At 34.8% G+C, this 26,802-nt stretch overlaps 1 protein-coding gene across 1 annotated transcript in view; it reads right to left on the bottom strand.

Moving 5' to 3' along the window:
- Positions 1-3,430: 3,430 nt before the first annotated feature.
- The window catches only part of LOC129230542 (A disintegrin and metalloproteinase with thrombospondin motifs like), a 60,896-nt gene continuing 37,524 nt past the window's right edge, over positions 3,431-26,802 (bottom strand). Inside the window, exons 7-14 of the mRNA XM_054864946.1 lie at positions 24,854-24,925; positions 20,323-20,530; positions 17,736-17,862; positions 15,595-15,759; positions 13,475-13,601; positions 12,654-12,758; positions 7,768-8,032; positions 3,431-6,026 (exon numbers count right to left, since the gene is read on the bottom strand). Coding sequence (XP_054720921.1) covers positions 5,884-6,026; positions 7,768-8,032; positions 12,654-12,758; positions 13,475-13,601; positions 15,595-15,759; positions 17,736-17,862; positions 20,323-20,530; positions 24,854-24,925 — 1,212 coding nt within the window. The 3' untranslated portion in view covers positions 3,431-5,883. The remainder of the gene's footprint in view (positions 6,027-7,767; positions 8,033-12,653; positions 12,759-13,474; positions 13,602-15,594; positions 15,760-17,735; positions 17,863-20,322; positions 20,531-24,853; positions 24,926-26,802) is intronic.

A 26,802-nucleotide genomic window follows, 5' to 3' on the forward strand; every position in this document is an offset into this window, starting at 1 on the left:
TTGATATGTGTGCTATTTTAATAGCTGTCTCTTGTTTTGTGTTCAGTTTGGTTAGCCATTTCATCATGAATAGACAACAAGGCGGTGCAACATGCCACACAGCGCGTGTCACAATTGATTTATTAAAAGAAACGATCGGTGAACGAATAATTTCGCGTAATGGACCCGTGAATTGGCCTGCAAGATCATGCGATTTAACACCGCTGGACTACTTTTTGTGGGGCTATGTGAAGTCTCTGTTAAACACCGATAAGCCTCAGACGATTGACGCCATGGAAGAAACATTCGCCACCTAATCACTGACATACGGCCTCTATTGCTGCAAAAAGTGAGAAAATTGGACTTTCTCCGAGCCAGCCGAGGTGGCCATATGCCAGAAATCATATTTAAATAGAAATGGCAAAGAATCATCTTTCGAATAAATCAACATTCATGGCAATAAACAACATTTAACTGTGTTTTATTTGAACCTGAAGTTCTCTACCTCTAAAAAAAAACACCCTTTAGTTTTTAGCGTCACATATTTGATAATACTTTTACTGCCTATTTCAGTCAGAAAAAGTTATATCATATCAGGGAAGAAAAAAAAAAATCCCCCCACCCTCTTGGAAGGAACAAATTTATTGCCAAAAATTAAAATGTTTCAATGCGAGTTTTATCACACGAGGGTCGATCCAAACATAAGGTTCCCGTCAGTTTTACGAATAGAATACCGTCGATTTATTCTCATAGAAATTTAAATCGTTGGAAAGATGAAATTTTCGTCTATTTTTCTACATAATCGCCATCTTTTTCTACACATTTTTATAGACAGTGCTCCAATTTCTGAATCCCAATATCTTAGAATTCCGCCACCAAACCATAGAGGAAACGTTTAACCTCTTCTTTCAGGGATGTGCCAATTGCGTTCCCGCGCCAAACTGCTCCAAAAGACCGCCAAACGGATTTTTCTGCGTCAAAATCGGACAAACTTGCACCAAAAGTGCAATTTTGCATTTAATACTGCAGTTCCTTTGGTAAATTCAGCAGTTTTTGAAAAATATCAAGTTTATGCATTTGGATCTTGTTTTTACTATTTTTTTTGACTTGGTCCCAATTTTTTGTGCATTTCAAAATCCGATTGCATCCGCTTTTGAAAAACTCGATCGTTTTACTTTTTTATGTGATTATGTTCCTTTGACTTGAAAAATTTTGTGTTGATCATTACTTTCAACCTTTCTTATCTTTTATTTTCTGAATATGAGGACTTGTAAGTTCGTCTTCTTGTCACGCCCACTCAAAAATATCAATCTAGTTGCGTCCAAACTGATTTAAGCGAACGCCATCTGTAAAAAGTAATATTGTTCACTAGTTTTTAATCTTGTGTTTCTTTCTGTTTTAGGACAGAAAATAATCTTTAATTTTGTTTGGCGACACTTAATATAGCAAAATTTGGGAATTATAATGCTCTGGTAATGAATATGCAAACATTTCAAGTTTCTCTGATTCAGGCACTTTCTCCATGTTCTTAGTCTGTCTTAAATTTTTTATTTATTTATTTTTTTCTTTTCTCACATTTTTGACATTTTTTTCACGTGCATTTTAAAATTCTTTTTCTTATGTCATCTTTTTTTTTTTTCGTTGTAATTTTATTATTAATTTTGTGATTAAATATCAAACAGGAAAAAATAAAAAGTATTAATGGATCCTTTGCTTGATCTTCAGATTTGTTAATCAAGTAGTTCAGTATATAAACATATATGCCAAAATAATAATAGTAATAATCATAACAGTAATAAGATCAAATATAAGTAAATAACTTACGCATACCAAAAAAAAAAAAAAGAAAGAAAGAAAAAGATTAATTAATAACTCTTTAAACTCACTTGTAACATACGTGAAATACACCGCCAGCTCAATCATGCCAGCCGAGGACTGCAGTTTCGTGCTTATTGGTACTCATCAGCCCGGCATAGGAAGTGACTGAGCTGGATGTGGAAAACCTCTTAAGGAAGCCAAGAGTGCTAAACAAACTGGTAGCTAATTTAAGAATTAGCATTTTTTTTTTAAATTTTTATTTTCAAAAAAATGCGGTAATACTTTTCGATTTTTAAATTGTAAGATCCTTTGATAGGAGAGGAAAGCAACTTTTTTAAAAAACCTAAAATTTATAATTTTATCTTCAAAAATAAAACCGTTTCGCATTTTATCGTTCGGTCTACATTGTGTGAACTCTTCGTTTTTCTTTTTTGCACTGATGAAGGGACTTGCATATGACAGCCCCGAAACAGCTGTTTGCTGAGTTTTTAACTCTATTTTACTACTTTATTTTTACTTTATGCACGTTGTTGTCATTTTTACTAATTCATATTTCACAACAAACAAGTTACTTGTGATAAAGATTCAAATCTGTGTCTTTACTTAGCCCAGTTTTCTATTATTGGCATAGATGAAGATGAAAATCCTAAGAAAGCAATGATAGGGAATACATTTCATGCTTGCTCCTCAGAAGCCTTGATTTAAAATTTTTATTATGATTACTATTATTATTGCTGTTGTAAAGCAACAAAATTTAACAATGGGTTTTATATTTAAACATTCAATGGGGAAATTACATGAAATTTGCTGTTTTCCATCCTAACCGAAATAATAATTTTATTTTATAATTAATTTTTTTAGCTTTAAGTTGTACCTTAAGAATCAGCAAATCATTTAAAGAAATCCTGAAGTTTCTAAGTGGTCTAGCTGCTGAGATATAAGCAAAAACAGACCTCAGATTTTTCCGTGACAATCAGGCCACGTATAATAAAAGTGCTTAAAAACTGCTGTTTTGAAATAAGTGACTCCCACAAAGCAAAAATTTCACTTTTAGTATAGTATTATGAACATATAAATGAAATGTGGTGAAGTAATTTTCTAGAAAAAGGAAAATAAGTTTTTGAAATTGACGTTCTAAGAAAATCGCGTTTAAAAGTATAAATGCACGTACATTTCAATACATTCCTACCCCATTAATATTTAAATTGAGTTACTTTTTACATAGAAATTCAAATTCGGTGTCGCTTAAAAGCTCTTGATTTGAATATATAAAAACTGAAAAAATATTTTTTTTAGGTTTTAGGGCACTATTTTCTCTTAATTAGGGAGATTTTGTATGAATATATTTATTTGCTTTTAATAATGACACGTATGCTATTTTTTTCCTTTGAAATAATAGCGTAAGTTGAGAGTGAATCTGTTCTACTGAAGTTTCTGTTAATATAGATCCAACCTCCATCATAAGATAACAATTACTGCTAGGGCTATATTTGTTGAACATTTTTTTTAGTACAGGCTAGATTTCAGGTGTTGCTTACAGGAGTTTTTTAAGGGATTCAAGAAAGCACAGAATCACTGGTATACATTTAAATAACAAATTTTATTTTATCAAAAAATGACATTCTGCTTTAAAAGTCAAGCTTTTCATAAATTAACTATACAAAGTTTTCCATTTCGCCGACAAAATCGTTTATTGCATGAAAAACATAAATTCGAATCTTTTGCATTTTATCTCTAATAAACATTGTTAAATATTATGCGGCTGTTGACCACATTTATGAACAGACTGCTTTTTTCATATTTTCAAAATTTGATCTGAGTTTTGGAGTAAAACTGTTAACTGCAGTAATTATTGTTGGTACATTTCCAATAGCAAATTGTCATAAATTATTTACAGTACAAATGAGGGTTTATTTAAGTAGACATTCAAAAAAATATAATGAAGGGATGATTTAAAAACCACATGATTAAAAGCAAAAAGCGCAATTTACAGCAGCTCTTAATTCCACATTTACACGAAGTGAAAGCCTAACACTTTTTACCAAATTATGAGTTTGTAACAATCTTGACACAAGCCACGATAGCATTACTGGCACCATAGATTTTGAAGATGGCTTTAGGATTTATGACCTGTCTTTTGACAAAACAGAGAAATCCTCTTTAAATAAAGAAGCAGCTATGACGATGTTTTTGAACCATTTAAAAACAAACTCACGAAAATAATCACTGATGAAAATATATTGTCAAACTCAGAATGGAGGATATTTTCCTTTTGGTACTTTACTAATTTTTAATGAGTTCCATGATTGCTGACAGGGTATTATGTTCATGAGTGCATTGAACTCTTCTCATTAAAATGTTTTTAGTGGGTGAAAATACAAGCACTAAAGTCTTCGGTACCTCTTTTTTTTGTCATATTATTATTGAAAAGTATGAGCCAGAAATACATGAAATCTTATATTGAATCATCTCTTTATAATTTTCGTTCATGAGCATCTCTAAATTACAAAGGTCTTCCTTTTGCTCCCCTCCTAATTCGGATGAATTAATTTTGCAAGGAGTTCCGTGATTGCTGATAGGATAATATGTTCACGAATGCCATTGTAATCTTCTCATTAAAAATGTTTTTAATGGATGAAAATAAAATCACTAAAGTCTTCAGTTTCTATTTTTTGCGATACCATTATTACCAAGTATGAGCTACCTGGTCTTGAATATTCTCATTATGATGTTCATTCATGAGCAAAAGTGCAAGCATTAGTTGATTTCATTGCGTACTTTTTTGGGCCTTATTTTGGCAACTGATGGAAATTTATTGTCAAGCTCAGAATTGAGGATATCCTCCTTTTGTTTCTCTTTTAATTCGGATGAATCAATTTTTTGTGAGTTTTATGATTGCTGATAAAGTACTAAGTTCATGAATGCCATTGGAGTCTTTTTGTTAAAATAATCTTTAATGGATGAAAATACAAGCGCTAACCACTCAGATATCTCTTTTTTTGTGACACTGTTGTTGCAAAGTATAAGCTATTCATCTTCAATCTTCTCTGTATGATTTTCAATCATGAGCAAAAGGCAAGCATTAGCTGATTTCATTGCGTTGCTTTTCTTGTTGATTTTGTCATTCAATGAAAATTTTTGGTGAAACTCTAAATTGAGGAGTGTTTCCTTTTCTTTCCCTCTTAATTTGAATGACTCTATTTTCGTATGAGTTTCATAATTGCTCATATTGTATTATGTTCATGACTGCCATTGGAATCTTCTCGTTAAAATTATCTATAATGCGCGAAAATACTAGCCACTTTAATATCTCTATTTTTGTAACACTTCTATATAAAGTATGTGATACCCATCTTAAATCTTCTTATTATAATACTCTTGCATGAACAAAAGTGGTAGTTTTGCATACTTTCATTGAGTGGTTTTTGTTGCTGTGTAGCGTTGAAGAAGGTAATTCGAACGCTAGAATCATCACAGGCAATGGCTTTTATTTTGCTTATAAGTATTAACAAATTTCATTGCATTTTTTTCATTATTATAATATTGAAAAGTTATGAGCAAAAATGCTAAGATTGGCCAATTCTACTTACTTTTTCTGAACTGTTCTTTATTGGAATGAGATAGCCATTTTTCGAAGTTAATATATCTTGAAAACAAGTTATCCAACAAAAAGCAAGATGTATATAACAGTCATAAACTGTGTCAACAAAATATAGTTATGAAATTATGAATTATTTTGAGAGAAATAAAAGATTTTGATATAATTCGACGAACGTATTAAATTCTGGCTATTTGGAACTTGACAACATGAAATGGGTGTTTTGTTCTCACTTTTAGTGAAAGTCAAAAAGATTCCTTGCGAAACTTTTTATTCTTTGGAAATGAATGGAAAGAATGTTTGTATGAATTTTCAATCCAGGTTTTGAGCTTCACCTGGATGAATCCTGCTGAGGAAGAATTGTGCGAAACTCAGCACAAAATGACGCCATCTGGCACGTAAAGAATCACTGAGGACACCGAAGTACCTCAGGTCCTGGCAGTGAATTCATGTTCATAGGAATTGAATAAGAATTGAGTAAGAATCTTTTATCGATTGGCACAAACAATTTGGTGGGAGTGACAACAGTTCCTCGTCATGTAATTATGCCTGCAGTATCGATCACCATAGCGTTCCAGAAATTCTTGGCAAGTAAGGCCACCAGCCAACTTTTCCACGGCGTCTTCGCACGCTGGAAGAGAAAGAGATGCAGGTTAAAGTAAAGATTCAGATCCATTATCAGCTGTAAAAATATGAAACTACTATTATGTCATTAGCAGTAATTTACCGTTCATAAGCCGGGGTTGAGGCCGAATTACATGCAAAATACCGACACCCCGGTTATGACATCCAGAGACTGCAGTATCTGCCTTGTTATGGACTCGTCAGTCTTGGATAATCAATACCGGAGCTGGAGGCAGATGTTCCTCATTGGAACTAAGGTTAAACATTCCAAACCAATTAGCAGCTAAAATTAATTGAACATTGGTCGGAGAGAGACTAGGAACTAAAGACATACAAAGGTATATACGATGAAAGACCTCATCGATCCCAATTGCATTATAAAAGCCAACGTCAACAAAAAATTACATTGTTTCATAATTAGGATGTCCAACCAGCATTTGATTTCAGGGAATGGTTGGAAAAATCGGCTGTTGTTGTTATTAAATTATCTTCAACAATCCTCGCAAATAAATTCTTGTAATCGCTATAACATTTTAAAGCAATTTAAGGTCGGCTAGAGTCTGTCAGAAAGGTGGAAATGAAGCTTTTGTACCAGGAGGTACTTACCGAAAACGGATTGCGAAGGAATTTGCTCTGAAATGCGAAAGCTTACACCCGATTCTCAGTGCTTGCTCTCAACCAGCCTAAAGTTTTGAATCGTAGAATAAGTAGCGACCTGTCTGGCACCTTGGGGCTAAACGATTATTTCTTCTTATGTCTTCTATGGTTAATAAGCGAGTTTTGCTTCTTGATCGTGGTTTCTTATTAACTCCCTGTTAATCCACAATCAGGAAGCAAAACATACTATTCCACCATAGCAGACATAAGAAGAAAATATCTTTTAGCCACAAGATAGCTGACGTGTTGCTACTTAAATTACGTTCTAGGGCTTTAAACCAGCCAACTTGAGCTTAGAGCTCAAATACTTGATTACTCTTTAATATCGAAAAATACTCAATGTTCAAAAGTTACAATTTTTAAGTTAGTACAACTCAAGTACGTGTCTATTTTTTGCTTATAAAGGGTGTTTTTTTTAGTGGTAGAGAACTTTAGGTTCAAATAAACAACAGTTAAATGTTGTTAATTGCCATGAATGTTGCCTTATTCGAAAGATGATTCTTTGCCATTTTTTATTAAAATATGATTCTGGCATATGGCCACCTCTGCTGGCTCGGAGAAAGTCTAATAGGAAAGTCCAATTTTCTTACTTTTAGCAGCAATAGAGGCCGTACGTCAGTAATAAGGTGGCGAATGTTCTCTTCCAAGACGTCAATCGTCTGTGACTTATCGGTGTCGACCAGGGACTTCACATAGCCCCACAGAAAGTAGTCCAGCGGTGTTAAATCGCATGATCTTGCAGGCCAATTCACGGGTCCATTACGCGAAATTATTCGTTCACCGAACGTTTCTTTCAATAAATCAATTGTGACGCGTGCTGTATGGCATGTTGCACCGAATGGTTGTCTATTCATGATGAAATGGCAAACCGAGCTGAACACAAAACAAGTGACAGCTATCAAAATGGCACACATATCAAACAGTGTTGCCAACTTAAAGTTCTATACCACTAAAAAAACACCCTTTAAATTGACGCGATACGTTTAAATATTTGCACCCCTAAACATTTCTCTTAAATGCCTTCATCTAAAACTTTCATTTCTTCAACTGCTCGAAGCTTAGACAGGGAATTCAGATGTGCTTGAAATTACCTTTTTCGACTTCAATTTTCTCAGTACTTTCAAAAACAGGTGGTTCTTTCGTAGCAGGCGCAGCACTGTTTCTCTTGATGAAGTTTTGCCGATGTTGCGGTCTTCTATTTAATCTGCCTGGTTTCTGAATGACAGAGTTTACCGGACGACTTGTGGTAGACTTGGAAGCTGGTTTGTCGATTCGATTTGCAATGGAACGCGTCACATGTGTGTAATCGGGGATGATGTTTTCGTTGTCCACTACGCATTTGCCATTCTTACATACCTGTGGGTGAAAAATATATTTAGGGGCTGTCCATATATAAATAATGTCATACTTTTTTTCAAAAAATTTCACTCTCAGCCCCTTGTGTTGCAAAGTGCCACATATCACCTTTCCCTCTTCTCTTGCAACATGTTACGTTGTTTTCATAAGCATATTTTTATAAAAATATGTGTCACACTTTTTGTTACCTCCTCCCTCCCCTTTCACGTGATGTAATGAGTAATTTATCAAAAGGGAACAAATCCCCTTTTTAGAAAATTCATTTTATGGCATTTTCATTATCTTTTTAGACGACTTGAAATGAATCCCCTTACTCTTAAGAAGTCTAAACGGAGCAAATACATACTGGTTTATTTAAGGGTAATGTTTGACTTTTTGATCAAAAGGTAACAAATCCGTCCTCTACTATTGTCATTTCGAACAAAAGGGGACATATCCTGAATGTATCTGCTGTATGAAAACATTTTGATTCAAAAGAACACATGTTCAAAATCCAAACCATTAGTTTTAAGTACAAGTACTTCGATATTTTTGACGTGAGGTGGTGAAATATTAGGGTTTCGGCGAAATTGGAACTCTTAACATTGCGGTTTTTCTTCAAAAGGGTACATATCCAAAATTAAGATGGCAATATCTCCTTGTTTTTATGTATAAAAACTTCTTACTCTGGGCCATAATCTGTAATGCTTTTGTGCTCAATTCCGTACCCGGAAAAAATGATAAAACTATTTTTCTGTTACCCTAATTCGTTTTTCCCACCTCCTGAACATTTTTGAAAAACGGATATGTTCCCTTTTGATAAATTAGTCATCATATGTGAACTGCCCCTTAATAATAAATAAAAATAAAATCTTTACTTGCTGTAGTAAGCTTAGCTGTAGATGACAGGCTGTTTTACCTGATGACAAGTGAAAAGATTGGGAAGAAATTCAGTGTAGTGCAATATGTTGGAGGAATACAGGGTTTGTCTGGGAAGTAATAGGGCTGATTTTTTTCCGCCGCGACTGTACTTCGGAGCGTGCACGCGCAGGTTGGATTCGGTAGAGGGCATTCCTAGCTAACGAACGAGCGGCTAGTCGATTGTCTCCGAGAACCTGGAGAGTCAAGACAGGCATTTTCGCGCGACGTGTTTCTGTGAGTGGTGCAAGCCGAAAATGCAGCGTTCGTTAGAGCAGAGGTGCGCGATTAAATTCTGTGTTAAACTCGGTAAATCTACGACAGAGACGTTTGATATGATCATGCAGGCTTACCCAGATGTTGCTTTAGCAAGAAGTGGTGTGTTTCGGTGGCACCAGGTCTTTTTGGCAGGCCGGGAAGAGGTCGCCGATGAAGACCGCGCTGGAAGACCTTCGACTTCGACAAACAGGAACAATGTGACTTGTGTGCGCAAAGTTTTGAACTGAGAGCGTCGACTAAGTATTCGTTTAATTGCCCAAATGTTAAATTTACCAAAATCTGTGGTTCACGGTTTTGTGACGGTGCATTTGAACATGCTCAATGTGTGCGCGAAGTTGGTCCCAAAAGTGCTCACTGACGACGAACAGCTACCTGACCAAGGCCGGCATCCCAATGCTTCCGTTGCCGCCCTGCAGCCCAGATGTGGCCCCCCCGGGCATTTTTTTGTTTCCTTGCCTGAAAAGGCCGATGAGAGGCAAGCATTTTGAGCCGACAGAGGGGGTCCAAGCAGCATGCACCGCGGCTCTCAAGGCTATTCCGGAGAATGCCTACCGTGACGCCTTCAATGCTTGGAAATCGAGCTGGCAGCGCTGCAACGACGCAGAAGGAGCCTATTTTTAAAGTTTTTAAAGAATTGTAACAATTGGCTTAACAATTTTTTTTTTTTAATCGACTCAGTCCTATTACTTTCCGGACAAATCCTGTATCACCCCAAAAAATAGTAACATGATGTTCATTTCCATAACCACCACATGTGGGTTCTTTTTTTTCTTTTCATTTCTGTGCCACGAACATCCCCCATGAGTCACGGACATAGTTCCGCGTTATTCAACGGAAGAAGGCCATTGCAGCAATGGCTTTACGGAAAAAAGGCCACTGCAGCAATGACTTTATGGCCAAGTACTGACCTCATTCCTATGAGCCCCATGTAACGAAAAAAAAAAATTCACGTCGTAACTTTTTTTTCAAAAAATCTTGAAAGCATTGCAGATCGTCAATGAAGAAACTCCCCATCCCGTATTATTTATATTTATTTAAGTTACAATCACAGATATAATAATGTCAAAAATGAAATTAAGTAGAGGGGTGCGACATCGATGTCGATGTTTTGGAAACATCGATGTTTTACTTTCGATGTTTTTGGTTTCGATGTTTTTTCGATGTTGATGTTTTTGCATTTTAATTGAAAATTATCACAAAATTTGCTCCAGTTTTCTCGCTTGGTAATTAAGTTTACTTATGGAGTTGCCAAAAAAAAAAAAAAAATCATTTTTTTGCACCCATTTTAGAAGATCAATTTGTCTGTGTTGAGGATGATTTTTGGAAAGATCACTACAAAATAATAGAAGATTAACTAGAGAATGAGGAAGTGGTCAAAGCTATTGGAAGAACCTGACACTGGCAGTCTGGTGCGAGAACGTGCAGTCTATTTCAAGGCTCCTGTTCTTAAATTAAAAGAAAATCCTATACGTTACTACAGTGAAAATTATAACTTTAAAAATTCAGAGCTAGTAAGAGTTGCTTTAAAGTATTTAATAGTGATGGCAACTTCTGTTCCATTGGAAAGAGATGTTTCTCTGACAGGTGGGATAGTCTGCGAAAAGATAAATGCACTTCTGGGGGACAAAGTAAACAAACTTCTTTTTCTCAAAACTGTCAACACCAATATTCGGGGTTACTTATCGACTTCCACCAACAAATCGTCCCTCTATTACTTACAATTTGTGTTTAATTATTAACTAACAGTACAACACATATTTCTTGCTCTTAAAAATAATTGTTAGAATTAATTTTGTATTTTTAAAATAATGAGCACAACTTTTTCTCATCATTCAACTGAAGGTAAGTGCTATGATACATTTTTTCTTAGATTCCTTTTTGATGTAAATTTACTTTTAGTTTCATTCAGTTTGAAAATATTTCCCTATTACTATGACTAGTTTTGTTAATTGGTGCTTGTCTTAGTATCCATTTTTGTCCTATTATAATACCAAGATGTTGCGAAAATATTCTTATTAAATTATATTCATGATTTGAAGTTCAGTATTTTCAATATATTCGTCGAGTACGTATTCTTTTGTATTGCTTAAATTAGTGTAGTATATTCAAAAATGTATGTTATACATTGATGAAAAAGATCGATGTTTTTAGATCGATGTATCAATACCATCGATGTTTTAATTTCTAACATCGATGTTTTGAAACATCGATGTTCTACCATCGATGTCGCACCTCTTATAGGTATTCCATTTATGTAGCATTAATGTATCTTTATAGATTTCTGGGGATGCATGCATAGTGATAAACAATCGACGCGGTGTTTCCCCAGAAATGTAAATTGGGGAGATTAGGAATTGTTGATTTCCTTTTTTGTTGGAGCTTATAACTTTTCTTTGAATCAAGAGAACTAAACGCTCTCACATTGTACATTCAGAGCAGCCTTTTTCCCATAAAAATGCTGTGCCGTTTTTTAAATTTATTTATTATAATGAAATATTTTTAAGAAAAACCAAAATTAGGCAGAAGGATGAAGTCGTTTTTTTTATATTTTTGATGAAGTTTGTGCTTTTGTACGTTGATCTCGGTCTGCAGGTGACTTGATCCAGGAGGAAAAAGTGCGCTTACAAGTGTTTTAAATACAAGTCAAACATTTATTATTGCGAACTGCTTATTAATGTAATGTTCTGTAAGGTTGCCAGCATTAAAATGTACGTTATAGCAGCGTCGAGGTCCTTGAGAAGGAACAAGTCTCCTGAGGGTTCAAGTATCCCAACTCTTCTCCATACATTAATGCTATATTATAATCATACTTAATCCTATTTTTAATCTTAATTACATCCTCTTATATATAATAGCCGATGATCGAGTAACCCGCGTGTTTCAACCATGAAACTCGACTGATATGTTTTGGCAATGTTTAATATGCAGGGAAATACTTTATTGCGACAAGGCTGAACTCGATCCGGTAACTTAACTGTTTTACTGGTAAGACTCATTTCAGGAGAATGAAGAAACGAAAGAATGGTCAACAATGAACGTTACCTACTGAAGTTTAGGGTTACAATTTGAACTATCAAAATATCACCAAACAGGCAATGGCTTAGTTCAAATGTAGAAGCAATATCCACCCGTCATACCTTGACGGGCAATTTTCCAGTCTTTAAATAAAACTTGAATAAATATAAACACAACGGAAAGTTTTTTTTTACTGAAAATCTGCGATGAAACTCGTGTGCAACTGGTAATGCTGCTTACTGCTTAAATACTGGAGTTGCTGTACCATTGTAGAATGTTCTCCAGGGAAACGTTTAGTTTGCACTAACGAGAATTCAATTCGATCGCCTATATACCTCTTTTAGCCTACTTATGAAAAAATTGTTTGTTCAATATTAACTTTAGAATTGATTTCGAAGCTAAATGTACATTGAAATGCCTTGCTACTGACCTGTCCATCCCCACAAGAAGATCCTTCAGCAGCTGGTCTGAAAGACACACAGTATCCAGAATCGTTGTCGTAGCAGAAGAGCTGCGCACAGACACGGCTGTCCTTCTGCAAGGGAAGATAAAAAGAGTTTTATGTATTCTAAAAATAAGTTTTTTCTCTCTATAATATATGAATTATACAGGGGCAGTCAGGTAAGGGTTCGTTAGACGACGGGTCACCGGTTTTGATGATTTTAATAAAATAAATATTTTTAGAAAACAATTATGATGAACAAATAGCGCATATGAGGAAGTGAGAAGCAAAGGGAAGTAGGTGGCAAAATTAAAATTTTGGAGGTAACCAGTTCAAATGGTAGGTGAACCTCTCCTTTGTCTTGGAGCAAGAAATAGTACTAGTTTCCCTGGTAGGTGCTGCTGTACAGCGTGATTTAGAAAAAAATTTCAATGAAAGTCTTCCTAGGACCTTATCTCAGTAACCTGAAAAATAGTCCTGAATTACTTCGAGAGCTAATCTTGAGAACTTCTCGAGAGTTCTCAGAGATTTCACTGTTTCAGGAAATAAACAAAGTTTAACAATACTGATTTTGAGAGCTAACCTTGAGGGCTTCTCGAGAGTTACTCAGAGATTTCACTTTTTGGTACTGCAAACAGCTGAAAATAAACGGGTTTGTCGAGAGTTACCCAGAGATTTCACTTTTTGATACTGCAAACAGCTGAAAATAAACGGGCTTGTCGAGAGTTACAGAGAGATTTCACTTTTTGATACTGAAAACAGCTGAAAATAAACGAAATTTAACAATAATGATTTTGAGAATTACTTACGAAGCATGCTTGCGTGCCCCGGTCCCTTTCACACTGTTCATCCAACGTCAACATAGTACCAGGCAATTCTCTTGCTAGTAGTTTGTTATCATCAGGATAATTGTACAGGCAAGAAGCAGTCTCACCACTGTGAATGAGAAAAGGAAATTAAAAACAATGACTAACAAATGTAACTACCCAAAATACATCTGTGAAAAAAATACTTGTCCAAATGGCACTATATTATCAACCTAAAAAAATATCTTAAAAATAAAACTATCACTATTCAAAGTGATAATAAAAATTATGAAGATGATGATAACATAATTATTGATGTTAATAATAATAACTAAATATAATGATACAGTGAATAAAATTCAATTTGAAGTTTAAATTGTCATCAATTATTGGATCGAAGTAAATATTTTATACTATTAAAAAGCATTTATCAATCAATATATCCATCAATCTAGTTATCTATATTAATCTAACTTCCGAACGCCATTACAGTTAACGACCGAATCAGGTATCGATAATAAAAAAAAAAAAAAGAAGTTAAAGTGGAGGCACACGCGGCAGATTGGGAATGGAATGGTTCTAGAGGCGCGCCGAGCTGAAAATTAATGTACTGCTCACTAATCAATGTACCGCCGCATTTGGCAAGAAGGTGTGAAGCCCAGGCGGTGCACTTTTGGGGATTCACCCAAAGACGGTTAATCTAGCAGCCTTGGCAGCTACGAATGTAATTACCACTTAGTAATTCTTATGCAAATATTCAATGTGGGAGAAAGAACGTGTAAAACTTCCAAAACAAAGTGCATACATGTTTTCGAGTTAAAATACTCCTCTTCATCAATGCATCATCCCTCAAGAAGTGAATTCTGGGATGTAAGATGTGCGAGAATTAAATGTCTTATTAAGATGGATTAAAAAACTATAAAATAAATAGTTTTATTTAACTTGAGTAGTAGTGGTTAGTGAGGCGGTAGTGTTGATTTTAGAAGACAGAGATGCTGCAAGAGAAATATTTTGAAAAGAAAAACACTCCTATAAAAAATGGCAACTGTGACAACACTGCGATGCTCTTAAAAGAAAAAAAAATTAGGTATTTTAGAACCTAAGTATCATTCCTTAGAGGATTTAACTTGCAACAAACTTTTAAATGTTTTAAAATCCATACTGTCCACCTGTGGCAAATTGAGCTCCGCTGCCCGACAAATTAGATGGGGGAAAAAAAAAAAAAAAAAAACGGTTTAAGAACTTGCGGATTTAATTTGCAGTGTTATTGCCCCTTTTGGCGAACAATATTACTACTGTCTGACCACGGATTGTATGGAAAGACAAACATCCGTTTTACAGCCGTAAATGGACGAATCTATTATTTTTTACCGATGTCAGCTTTTGCAGAAGCAGAGTCTCATTCAAATGAGCGGAATACGCGCATCAAATTTTTACTTTTCCCCTTTATTTACATTGTTTCGTCTTATATGTACGTTTGAAAATTCCATGCAATCCGTGGTTGGACTGTATTCAGGTAAGAAGTCTTAGAGTAGGAATTAAAATGGAGGATCATGTCTCCAATCATTGGCTTAGCAAAAGCTGACCCAAGGACCTCAAGTCACGTGACTCAACAACGACGAATGGTTGGCACATTTTGCGTGAAACAAGCGAAAGAAACCTGATTTCTTCCAATGCTTTGCTTTAAAATTTATCACGTGACTTGGGATCTGGGTTTCATGAATAAAAGTCTTTTTCTACAATTTACCGTCTCAATGTAAGAAGTAGCAAGCGGTACAGGATTTTCTCGCCAATAAAACGGTGGCGATGGTATAGCCCAACTCTGCGCCTAACAATTCCTCTTCTTACTGATTGCTCTCTCTTAAAAGAAATGAACATTCTTAAGGTCATAGCTCAACTTGTCGGAAGTGGACAGTACGTACACAGTTGGGAGCTGTACAGAAATAATAAATAAACAAATAAAAATACACACACACACACAAAAAAAAACATGATTACCTTAGAAATGGGATTTGTGTGCAAGAGAAAATGTTTTTAAGGAAAGGGTCAACGTAAGGAAAACGACCGAGTAATCATTAGCACTGATTGTCAGTAGTTTCGTGCGTTTAAATATAAAATCTTACCTTAGGAAGTGCTTAAACTGTTGCAAAGAACATGTAGACCACCGGAATCCTCTGTCCGTGTGTCTGAGATCGCTCATGATGAAGCCATCTTCCCAGGGACAGTGACTTGCTCCAGGGCCCCCTAGGTAACTCGGAGGGGGCGAACCATCATGGACACAGCCAAGTCTAACAAACATCATATGAAGCATGTTAATTGTAAAGTTGATTGGAGGTATTCGTTAAGATTTGTTCTTTTTAAAATTTATTTCCAAAGATTGATTTAAGTTTTTGGTGGATGGGAAAAATGTCTACCAAGATATGTGGCTTGCACATTCGATCGTGTATAGTTTTAAAAATGTTTGTGCAACAGGGTTCGTTGATTTAAAATCAAATCGTTAAAAAAAAAAAAAAAAAAATCATTGATTTAAATTAATTGATTTGAATCAAGTGATTTTTTAAACAAAACCATGAATTAAAATCAGTTATTTTTTTTATAAATTAATTTTCCATTTTTAGAATGTGTTGCTCTAAATTTACACTGCATGATACAATCTTTAACTTCAACGGGCAAAACTACATAGATCTCTCTTTCTCTGTGAGAAACAGATTTTCATTCTTGCAATATTGTATTTACTCCAAATTTACAGTTCAATTCAGTAAAGAACTAAATAAAAATTTAGTTTTTCTAATACAATGATTAATATAGTTAAGAAAAGTAATTACTCAACATATTCTTTTACACTGAAACGTACATGATGATGAAAATCTTATTTTTAAGCAAAGCATAAAACAAAATAACTTTTTATCTAAGTATTATAACGTACTTTTTAATCTTAAATATGTATTGAATAAGTAGAGAACTTATCTTAGTTTTAAAAGTAATCCGAATGGATTCATATTGTATGAAATATATTATGTTTACAAGTGTTAAGTAATTAATAACTACAAGTTTTTGAATATTTAAAAAAAAGTTTAAAAGAAAAATCTGACTTAAATTAAAAAAAAATCCGATTGGAATAGAAAAAACCCGACTTTTTTGATTAAAAATAAATAAATAAATAAATAAATAAAAACAAATCACGAACCCTGTTGTGCAATTCAGATATTTTTAAGTCTAAGGGAAGTACAAGGTCTCCGAAAAGTCATTGACACATTTTAAAAACTCATAGAAAAGCAGAAAATTGTCGTGTGAATATGCAGTTTGCGCCATCATACTTTATAGGTTCAAGACTTTTTTACGACACCGTAAAAAAAGGTGGTGGGGAAAGAAAAAAAAACTAAAAGTAATTTACATTAACTGCTGTATCTCGTCACATTTTTTTTCCTTCACTTTTCACTCCAGGGTCTCTATACCTATCACTATTCATGGTTTTACCACCCTGAAGACAGCTCTATTTTTCTGATCCAGACCAGAAGCCGAACAATCCCTTGTCCACCACCCCCAGAGATATCGTTTCACTTTGAAGACTTTGTTACCACGAGCACATCTAACGCCCTCCAGTTACCATTAATGAAGACGGTGAACCTCCGACCGGCTAGGATCGAACCCGGAAGTTTTCGGTGACAAGCCTTACCGATCAGACCCGCATGACCTACTGTGTCGTCACAGTAAGAGTTCGTTTTTCTTAGTATGACATCGGCAGGGGTACCCACAGGGGGGGGGGGGGATTATGGTGCAATTTGCGCCATCAAAGTTTTTGGGGTTTTTTTTAAACTGATTTATTTTTAATTTAAATTATCTTATTTTATTTTGTTTATATTTTATTTCATTTATTTATCTAGTTTGTGTGTGTGTGTGTTTGTGTATGTGGCATGTCATTGGCGTAGCACAGAACTTTTCTAGGAAAAAAAATAAAATTAAAAATAAATAACTAAAAAATATTTAAAAAATAAGTAAATAAATAAAAAAATATTTGAAAAATAATAAACAAAAAAAGCTAAAAAAGAAAAAAAAGAAAAGAGGGTTGTGAAAAGGGGGGGGGGGAATTGCACCATTGAACTTGGGAAAATGGGGTGGCATGGGTACCCCTGGGACCCCTTTGTCGTCAATGCGAATTACTTAGAAAATTACACTTTTTTTTCTTTTAAAATATTGTTTTTGAAAATCATACAAAACAAAACTCAAAATAACGCTTGCTTCTTAGTGGCTTCAGTATACTCACAAATGCCCAACTTCATGCGCTGCAACAATGATTCCGCTGAAACCTCCGCTGTCTTCGATGATTGCGACACTGTTTACTTTCTCCAGACGTTTGTTCACAACACAAGCACCGCCCACGTAAGCGAAACCTGTTGAAGCAAGAGTTAATTTAAAATTAGAACGTAACAAAACCCTCATATATATATATAATTGCCAATTCACTGATTTATATTATGTAAGGGCCTTACACTGATCGAGTAACGCTCCTGACGTCATCAACAATAAAACTGCCACCATAGCATGATAATTTGATGATATTTTTTGGTAATATTTGACATGCAAGGAAATGCTTTATTTTGACAAGGCTGAACTAGATCTGTAACTTAACTGTTTTACTGGTAAGACTGTCCTCTTAGGAGATGAAGAAACGGAAAAGTGGTCAACAATAAGCGCTATCTAATGGAGTTTAAGGTTTTTCCACTTTCAATTAGTGTTTAAATTTAACTATAAAAGTATCACGAAACAGGCAATTGCTTTGTTCAAATGTAGAAGCAATTTTTACCCGTCATACCTTGACGGGCGATTTTCTAATACTTCTATGAAGGGAAATCAAGATCTTTTTTACTTTCTTCTATACATAATATATAGAAGAAGGTATTGGATTCGTGCAAATTTTCGGATTTCGAATTTTGAAGGATTCGAACGTTTTGAGGTGTGCTGAGTCCATTTCGACCATTTTTGTGTGTGTGTGTGTCCGTGTGTGTGTGACCAGTTTTTTGTGGCCGCTTTACAGCAAAAACTACCACATGAAATCGAACGAAATTTGGTACACATATGTGCTCCTATGTGAACTTGTGCCCATTGGTTTTTGGCGCGAATTTTCTAAGGAGAGTAGAGAAATGGGACGTTTTTTTTTTTTTTGAGCTATGCGTGCCTGCTATTTCCCAGGAAGTAACTGTGGAATCAAACAAAATTTGGTCCATATGTTGCCCGTAACAGGTAAAGGTGCTGATTCAATTTTGGTGTCAATAGCTTAAATGGAGGTTGAGCTATAGAACATTTTTTTGTTGTCAATTGTGACTGCTGTATCTCAAGAAATAATGAACGGAATCAAACAAAAATTTATCGACAAGTCGATCTTAAAAGGTATAAGAGCTGATTCTATTTTGGTGTCAACAGCTGAAATGGGGGTGGCGCAATCGAACGTTATTTTTTTCATTGTGAGTGCTATATCTCAAGAACTAATGCTACGTTCTGGATGAAATTTGGAAAAAATGTGAATTCATATGAAAACAGGCGTTGGTTCAATTTTGGTGCCGATCGCTCCATGGGATGCTAATTTTTTATTTGTGTGAATAAAAATAGTTTTTTAATTGCAACAATAAGAAAGATAAATCGTAACAGACTGTCGTCTGCGTTCAGCTCGTGCTTTTAATTGCATGGAAATGATCCGAAATATTATCTCAATGATTTAAAATTTTTAACTGTTGCCATCTTGTGTTTGTTAACAGATAAATGTTTGTAATTATTTTAAGCAAGGCTTTTAAAATAATTTTCAATTTTCATTCTTTGCTTTGTTTTTGAGATAAATCAGGAATTGGGATGGTCATCAAGTTTTGGCATGTGTAATTTTGTTTTCGTTGGGAATATTGCTTCCTCGTTAAGCATGGGGAGGGATCAGAATTATAAGAAAGATATAGAAGAAAGTTTCGTGATGGCCACAATATACTAGTTGATTATAACCCCCTTCTTTTCTGAGTCGGGGGTTAAGTTTGACGTGTCTGTGTATCTATGTATCTGTCTGTGGCACTCCAGCACCTAAACGGATGGACTGATTTCGAAAAACTTTTTTTTGTTCGAAATGAGAGTTGACCGAGAGTGTTCTAAGCTAGGTTGCGTCTTTGGATGACATTAATTAACGAAGACATAAATTAAAAACCTCTTAAAGGTTTTTCGCGGTTTTTGCAGTGAAATCATATTTAAAAATTTGGTACCAAACTATAGAGTCATTTTTTCTACGTCTGATAGAATGAGTTCTATCAGTATACCATGTGCCTTTACCCACAAGCCCAAATCCTAACCGATCGTGCAAGTGATGAAAGATTTGCATGTTGAGTAACATGAGCAAAACCTTTTAAAAGCAATAACAAACTTGAATGATCTTAAATATTAAAACCCAAGAGTATGTATCTATGTACAGTTGAGCCCGCGTATTGGAATATCGGATAAAAGAATATCCCGCTTAATATAGTAAAATTTCAGTGTACTACACCGTTGATGCGTGTTATTTTTATCCCAGATAATGGAATATCCCGCTTATTAGAATAATTTTTCGTAGCAAATTGCCTATTCCATTAAGCGACATCAACGAGAGAACATCTGGCTCCAGCTCGGTTGTTGACTATTCCAGACTGAAGAGTTCATAGCAAGGACGAAACTGCAGTCTCTGGATGTCATGACCGGACTGTTGATTTGTTGTACGTAGTTCTGACTTAGCTCTGGCTTTCGGGCGGTAGCTTACTGTTTAACATACATAAAAAAAAATATCTCCAGATGAGTATTCTGGTTGTGCCTATAAATATATAAATTTTTTTCGTCTATTGTCTGACCTGCGGTGCCCCTGCTGCATCTTCCGGCTCCCACCTGTTTCCGACACATGTCCAGTTTCGTCATGACCACTGCCATGTCGTAGGCCGGCAACCTGTCTTCCAGGTAGAGGTATTTACCCATGTCCGTCAAAGCAGCTGCAGCGTCCATGGCGTCGCGGTTCGGGCTCGGCAGGCGATTTCGCTCCAGGTATGGAGTGGCATCTTTGCTCTAAATAGAAAGGAAGAAAAAACAGTTTTTTTACTAACTAAAATGATAAGAATCGCCAAGTTTCTAGGAATCATAAACCGGGAAAATGAAGGTGCCACGGATTTTAAAAACATTTAGCGGCAGCTCCACGCACATGCAGCTGGTGCACCAAAAAAGTAGGGAGATCGGGGCTTGATTACTAAATAGGCCAACTAGGCCGTGGCCTAGGACTCCCGATATTTTGGGGCCTCCAAATGGCTGAAATTACTTTAGTCTATTGCTAAAATGGTTTCAACCAACGACTAAAGTTATCAAGTTTGAATACAGGGGCCCCCCAAAAAGTATTTTACCTAGGGCTCCTCAATATCTCAATCGGGCCCTGGGGGATGAAAGGAGCTGAGAGAGAGGGGGGGATGCAATTTAGGTTGGCGATGCCCCTGCAGCTGAATTTTGTTTTTATGAATCGAAGTTTAACGTCATTATTGATTGAATGACCTCCAAAAAAATTCGGAACGCTACCTCAAAGAACGAAATGGAGGGCTACAGTAGTCTCCTTTGTTCCAATTTAAAGCTCTATTTTAATTTTTTGCGAAATAATGGCATGAGAAAATTATAAGACACACACTTGTTAAGTGAATTCTTCTTTCTTTAAACATATAAATCGATACATTTTATGATCTTTCGATCGATCGTTAGTTTTAAACTAGAAAAATGGAGGAGCAAAGCCCCTTTACTTTTGAAAGTGAGGGGGGAGCTCGCCTCCTTGTCTCTCCCCCGTACGAACTGCCAATGGTTCCATGGGTAACTGACTGAGATGACATTCTCAAAGCGAAACAGTACGTATTTTGTAACATTCAATGCAAAATGTACATTATGTAAAACATCTTTTCCTCTAGCTTATTATATTTTTTAAGCTAAATTACTGGTATAGTTGAATTTTTAAAATACATTTTGGATTATCTTTAAAAAAATTTCAAATTGGTATCATGGTAATTCATCATGGTAATGGATTGGTATGCTAGTTTCATTATTGGCAGTCAGTTACCATGTAAAAAAAATATTATAAATAAATAAATGAAATCATCGAAATATATTTTAGGAATTGAAGTATACCATTAAATTCAGCTCAAAAAGTAAAATAAGAAAGATGAAAAGATTTTTGTACAATTGATGTTTTGCATTGAATGTTACAAGATAATTTTAATATAAACACGTTCAAAACTCTTGCACTCAATTCATTTTCCTATTTACCATACATTTGTGGTAAGTACCATATTATTGAAAACCAGTACTATTTACTTCATGACCCCATAATACAATTAACTACTATGAAAACAGGAATTTTAACAAAAATTTAAACAACATAATTTTATTTATAAAATTAACCGCGATCAACATCGTCAGAAAGGAAAATTCAAAGGATGCTACAATTTTTTTGAATGGAATGGTCTTCAGGGTTCGTACGGGTCATGGAAATCCTGGAAAGTCATGGAAAAAAAATTAACAGAATTTCAGACCTGGAAAAGTCATGGAAAATTGAAATTTTCATTGAAAGTCATGGAATTTTTTTTCAAGTCATGGAAAAATATCCTGGACAAAGAGAAAGGAACAGCAGCGAAAGGAGCATTAGAAATCTTGAGTGATTTAACAGTATAGCACATAAAAGCTATTGAAAGTGGAAAACAGAACGTTTCAAAAATCAAATCTGAATTTTTAAATCTCATTGCATTCACTTCTGTCGCAGCCGCTTGCCATTTTTTGCGATGTGATTTTACTGCCTGGACATCACTTATTTTGATTTTTTTGTTATTTTCAACACTTCTTATGTTTCATATTCTGTAGTAGCAAAATTTCACGTTCTTAGTTTCGCCACGCCCACTCAAAAAAAGCAATTCAATTGCATGCAAGTTCGATTCGATTCCATCACTCGTAAGGACTTTATTATTAAATTTATCAGAGTTTATCTTAATTTGTTGAAAGTTTTAGAAAATAAAGATCTATAAGTCAGGCGATAGAATACAGAAAAAGAGGAATTCTAATGCTCTAAAACAGTAGTGCCCAACATACGGCACGCAAAACTAATTCATGCGACCCACTACTACGTTCAATGTCGGGAATTACAAGTGTTCTGGAATTTCTGAATCTATTAATTTATATACATTTGAAAATATGCCAATTTGTAAACAAAACAAATTTACTTTTGAAGCAGAAGATTGATTCATTACTGAATGTTTTTTTTCAAAAAAGATCTGGTTTAGAAACATAAAGAACTAAACTATGTGGCTTTACTTTAAAGAACCAAAATACTGTCAAGTTACGTGGATGATTAAAGGCACTGTTGACACTAAAAGGAAACTTTTGAAGCAAATTTATTGAAACTTAGTGATGAATCATTCAACCTTTGTCAAGTTCCATATCATTCTGCCTGTTTAAAAAAAAAAAAAACATTTAAGCATCATCATATTTGTTTCACTGCATTTTTACTTTACGAAAATTTATATGATGAAGACAAATAAGAATAGTTTTTTAAGTGTGCACTTATATTTTTTCCATTACGAGTAAGTGCTTCAATGAGGCTGTGGCATTCATATAGACATTTTGCTAATGCTCATTTCCAAATATTACCAAGTTTGAGATTAAATAGTGCTATTCTCTTCGTGTAACGAGGTTATGGAAATTTTCATTGAAGTCATGAAAAAGTCTTGGAAAAGTCATTTAATTTTTTTATCCAAATAGAGTATGAACCCTGGGTCTTATAGTGGGAATGATTCTGTTTACTTTATAAGCTAAAAAAATGTCGTTGAGAACACATAAGAAATACTCAGGGGCGCTCCGATGGGAGGCCACTCTGACCTCCCAAAAATTTCCTTATTCAGCAAAATTATCATCATTCGGCAATATTTGCAGTTTTATTCATCAAAATTTGAATTTCCATTCGGCAGAATTATATCATTTAGTGAACTTTGGAGCTCTATCCGGCAAAATATGGATTTCCATTTGGCAGAATTACTATCGTAAAGTGAAATTTGGAGCTCTATCCGGCAAAATTTGGAGTTCCATTCGACAGAATATTTATCACTCAGTCAAATTTAGAGCTCTATCCGGCAAAATTTGGAGTTCCATTCCACAAAAATATCATCATTCGGCGAAATTTGGCGTTCTATTCGGCGAATTGAGAACTTAAGCCCTCTAAAATTTAACTTCGAAGCGCCCCAGAAATGCAGTCGCGACCAGGGTTGCCAGACGTCCCGGATTTCAAGGGACAGTCCCGTATTTTAAAAAATTGTCCCGCGTCCCGGGGAACTTCCATACGGGACGGTTTAAGTCCCGTATTCTAGCTAATAACAATATTTTACAAAACGAGACATTATTATGTTAAGGGGAAAAAATAAAGTAAAACAAAAAATGTGAAATAAAGAGCAATAAGAAAATCTTGTGGCAGCAAACGCAAAAATTATTTTCGTTTTAATTTGGTTTTTGTTTTGGCGGCAGACCATCAGGAGCCGAATGATTGCTTCCTCTTCACTCATTGACTAATGTTGGAAATATATCCATGCGTGTGCGTCGTCAATCACAATGAAAACGATTTTCATACTTTGATCGGCGACATTTTGTAAGGTTTGATGCTTGGTTACGATTGAATTTTATAGATTCATCATGAAGCCACATTCAACGTCGGAAATCACCCCTTAAAAATACCCAGTTTTTGCCTGCAACCTCAAAAATACCCCCCCCCCCCTTTTTACTTCTAGAAGACTGTCCCGTATTTACTGTTCTTAAATCTGGCAACCCTGGTCGCGACCCACCCAAAGATGGGGAACGGGGGATTTAGTACGTTAAATGTCTGAAGTGCTGCCATCTGTAATGTAGTGTTAAAACTAAATTATCAATAATAATTTGATTTCGAATAAAATCATATATAATAATGGCGAAAGCTTTGTGAAAAATGGCAGCATTAATTAATAATATAAAGAATTTTGGGGGCAATTTTGATTTTGCTGTAGATTGCACTTAGAAGAACAAAATAGCTAATGCTTTTAGACTCTTTTCTCCAATAATAGCTATTCGTAGCGCATTTAGTATGAATCTAATCTACTGCTTGATAGTACTGTTAATTTTCTGCCTAAACTTGTAACACAAGAATTAACAGCCTATTGAGACAAAGTGCTGGGAGAACTTTTAAGAAATCACCATTTCGTATTTATGGCAATAAAAAAAAAAAAAAAAAAAGAAAGAAAAAGGAAAGAAATCCGAAAATATTTTGATTTTCTGTAGTGCTGCCATCTGTTATCAGTAGTTTGCACTAACTTAGTACTAATTCTTAAAAGCAGAGTTTCTACAAACCTTCGCAACAATAATTCCTGCCAAGCTAATCCTGATTTTGGGGTTTGAAAGTGCCTTGTATCTGAGATCTACCTGAAAAATAAATGCAGTGAATGAGTGGAAAATAACTTCAAATGATGTTGGAAAACATTTAGAAGGAATATTTTTACGATAGAAATTTACAATAAAACCTAAATCGAACTAATCCAAACGAATTACAGTAAAACCTGTCTACAACAATACTGTTGGGACCTAAAAAATATATCATAATAGACAGTTTCAGTATTCATGCAGACATTTTGCTGGGGCAAAAAAAAAAAAAAAAAAAGTTATAGACAGGTTGTCGTTATAGACAGTATCGTCATACGCAGGTTTCATTGTATTTCCGAAGCACATTTAAATGATGAAAATCCTGGACATTTCTTTCAAGTAATGCATTGAAAATCTCAACGCATATCATGTTCATCAGAAACTAATGCAATAGTATTTGAATCTTGAGAATTAGGGGTGGGACATCGATTTCAATGTTTTGAAAACATCGATGTTTTTGTTAAAATATCGATGTTTTACTTTCGATGTTTTTGGACTATCGATGTTTTGGTTTCGATGTTGATGTTTTTGCATTTTAATTGAAAATTATCATAAAATTTGCTCCAACTTTCACTCTAGGTAATTAAGTTTACTTATGGAATGGCAAAAAAAAAAAAAAAAAAAAAAATCATTCTTTGAACCCATTTTATAAGATCAATTTTTCTGTGTAGAGGATGATTTTTGGTAAGATCACTACAAAATAGTAGAAGATTAACTAGAGAGTGAGGAAGAGGTCAAAGCTATTGAAAGAACCTGACACTGGTAGTCTGGTGCCTGAACTTGCAGTCTATTTCAAGGCTCCAGTTCTTAATCTGAAGAAAAATCCTATTCGTTATTCGGGGTTACTTATAGACTTTCCCCAACTAGTCATCCCCCTATTGCTTACAATTTGTGTTTAATTATTAACTAACAGTATTCTTGCTCTTAAAAATAATTGCGAGAACTAATTTTGTATTTTTAAAATAATTAGCACAACTTTTTCTCATCATTCAACTGACGGTAAGTGCTATGAAACATTTTTTCCTAGATTCTTTTTTGATGTAAATTTACTTTTAGTTTATTCAGTTTGAAAATATTTTCTTATGACTATAACTAGTTTGTATTAATCGGTGCTTGTCTCATTATCAATTTTTGTCCTACTGTAATACTATAATACCAAGATGTTGCGAAATTATTTTTATTAAATTATATTCATGATTTGATGTTCAGTATTTTCAATATATTCGTCGGGTATGTATTCTTTTGTATTGCTTAACATATTGTAGTATATTCAAAAATGTATGTCATACATCGATAAAAAGACAGATGTTTTAAAACATCGATGTTTGGAAACATCGATGTTTCTTCCACCTGACAAAATGAACAGTGAACACCCGACAAAAATTCAGCTTGTCCCTAATTTGCTCCGACATTTGGTCATTTTTGGCATTTATTGACTGGGCTATGAGTTAAAAAATAGCAGTTAGTGATGTACCCGTCAGGCACGAAGTACAATAGAACCTCTTTAACCCGATCTAATTCAGCCCGGAAAGTTCGAATTATCAAATCATTCGGATTAAAGAACATATGCTTTTTATCTCTTCTGTGCATCAACTGCTACAATCTTAATCTTTACTAATAATGAAGCTGAAAGGCTGTATGTCTGGAAATCTGGATGTCTGTTACGCGCATAGCGCCTAGACCGTTCTGCCAATTTTCATGAAATCTGGCACAGAATTAGTTCGTAGCATAGGGGTGAGCACCTCGAAGCGATTTTTCAAAAATTTGATTTTGTTCTTCTTCTATTCCGATTTTAAACCCATTTTACAGAGCGAATTACCACAACATGGACGAGTAAATTACCAAAACGTGGACAAACAAATTACCCTAACGTGGACGAG

This window comes from Uloborus diversus, chromosome 9 (genome assembly GCF_026930045.1).
Source record: "Uloborus diversus isolate 005 chromosome 9, Udiv.v.3.1, whole genome shotgun sequence".
In the NCBI taxonomy this organism is placed as follows: domain Eukaryota; kingdom Metazoa; phylum Arthropoda; class Arachnida; order Araneae; family Uloboridae; genus Uloborus; species Uloborus diversus.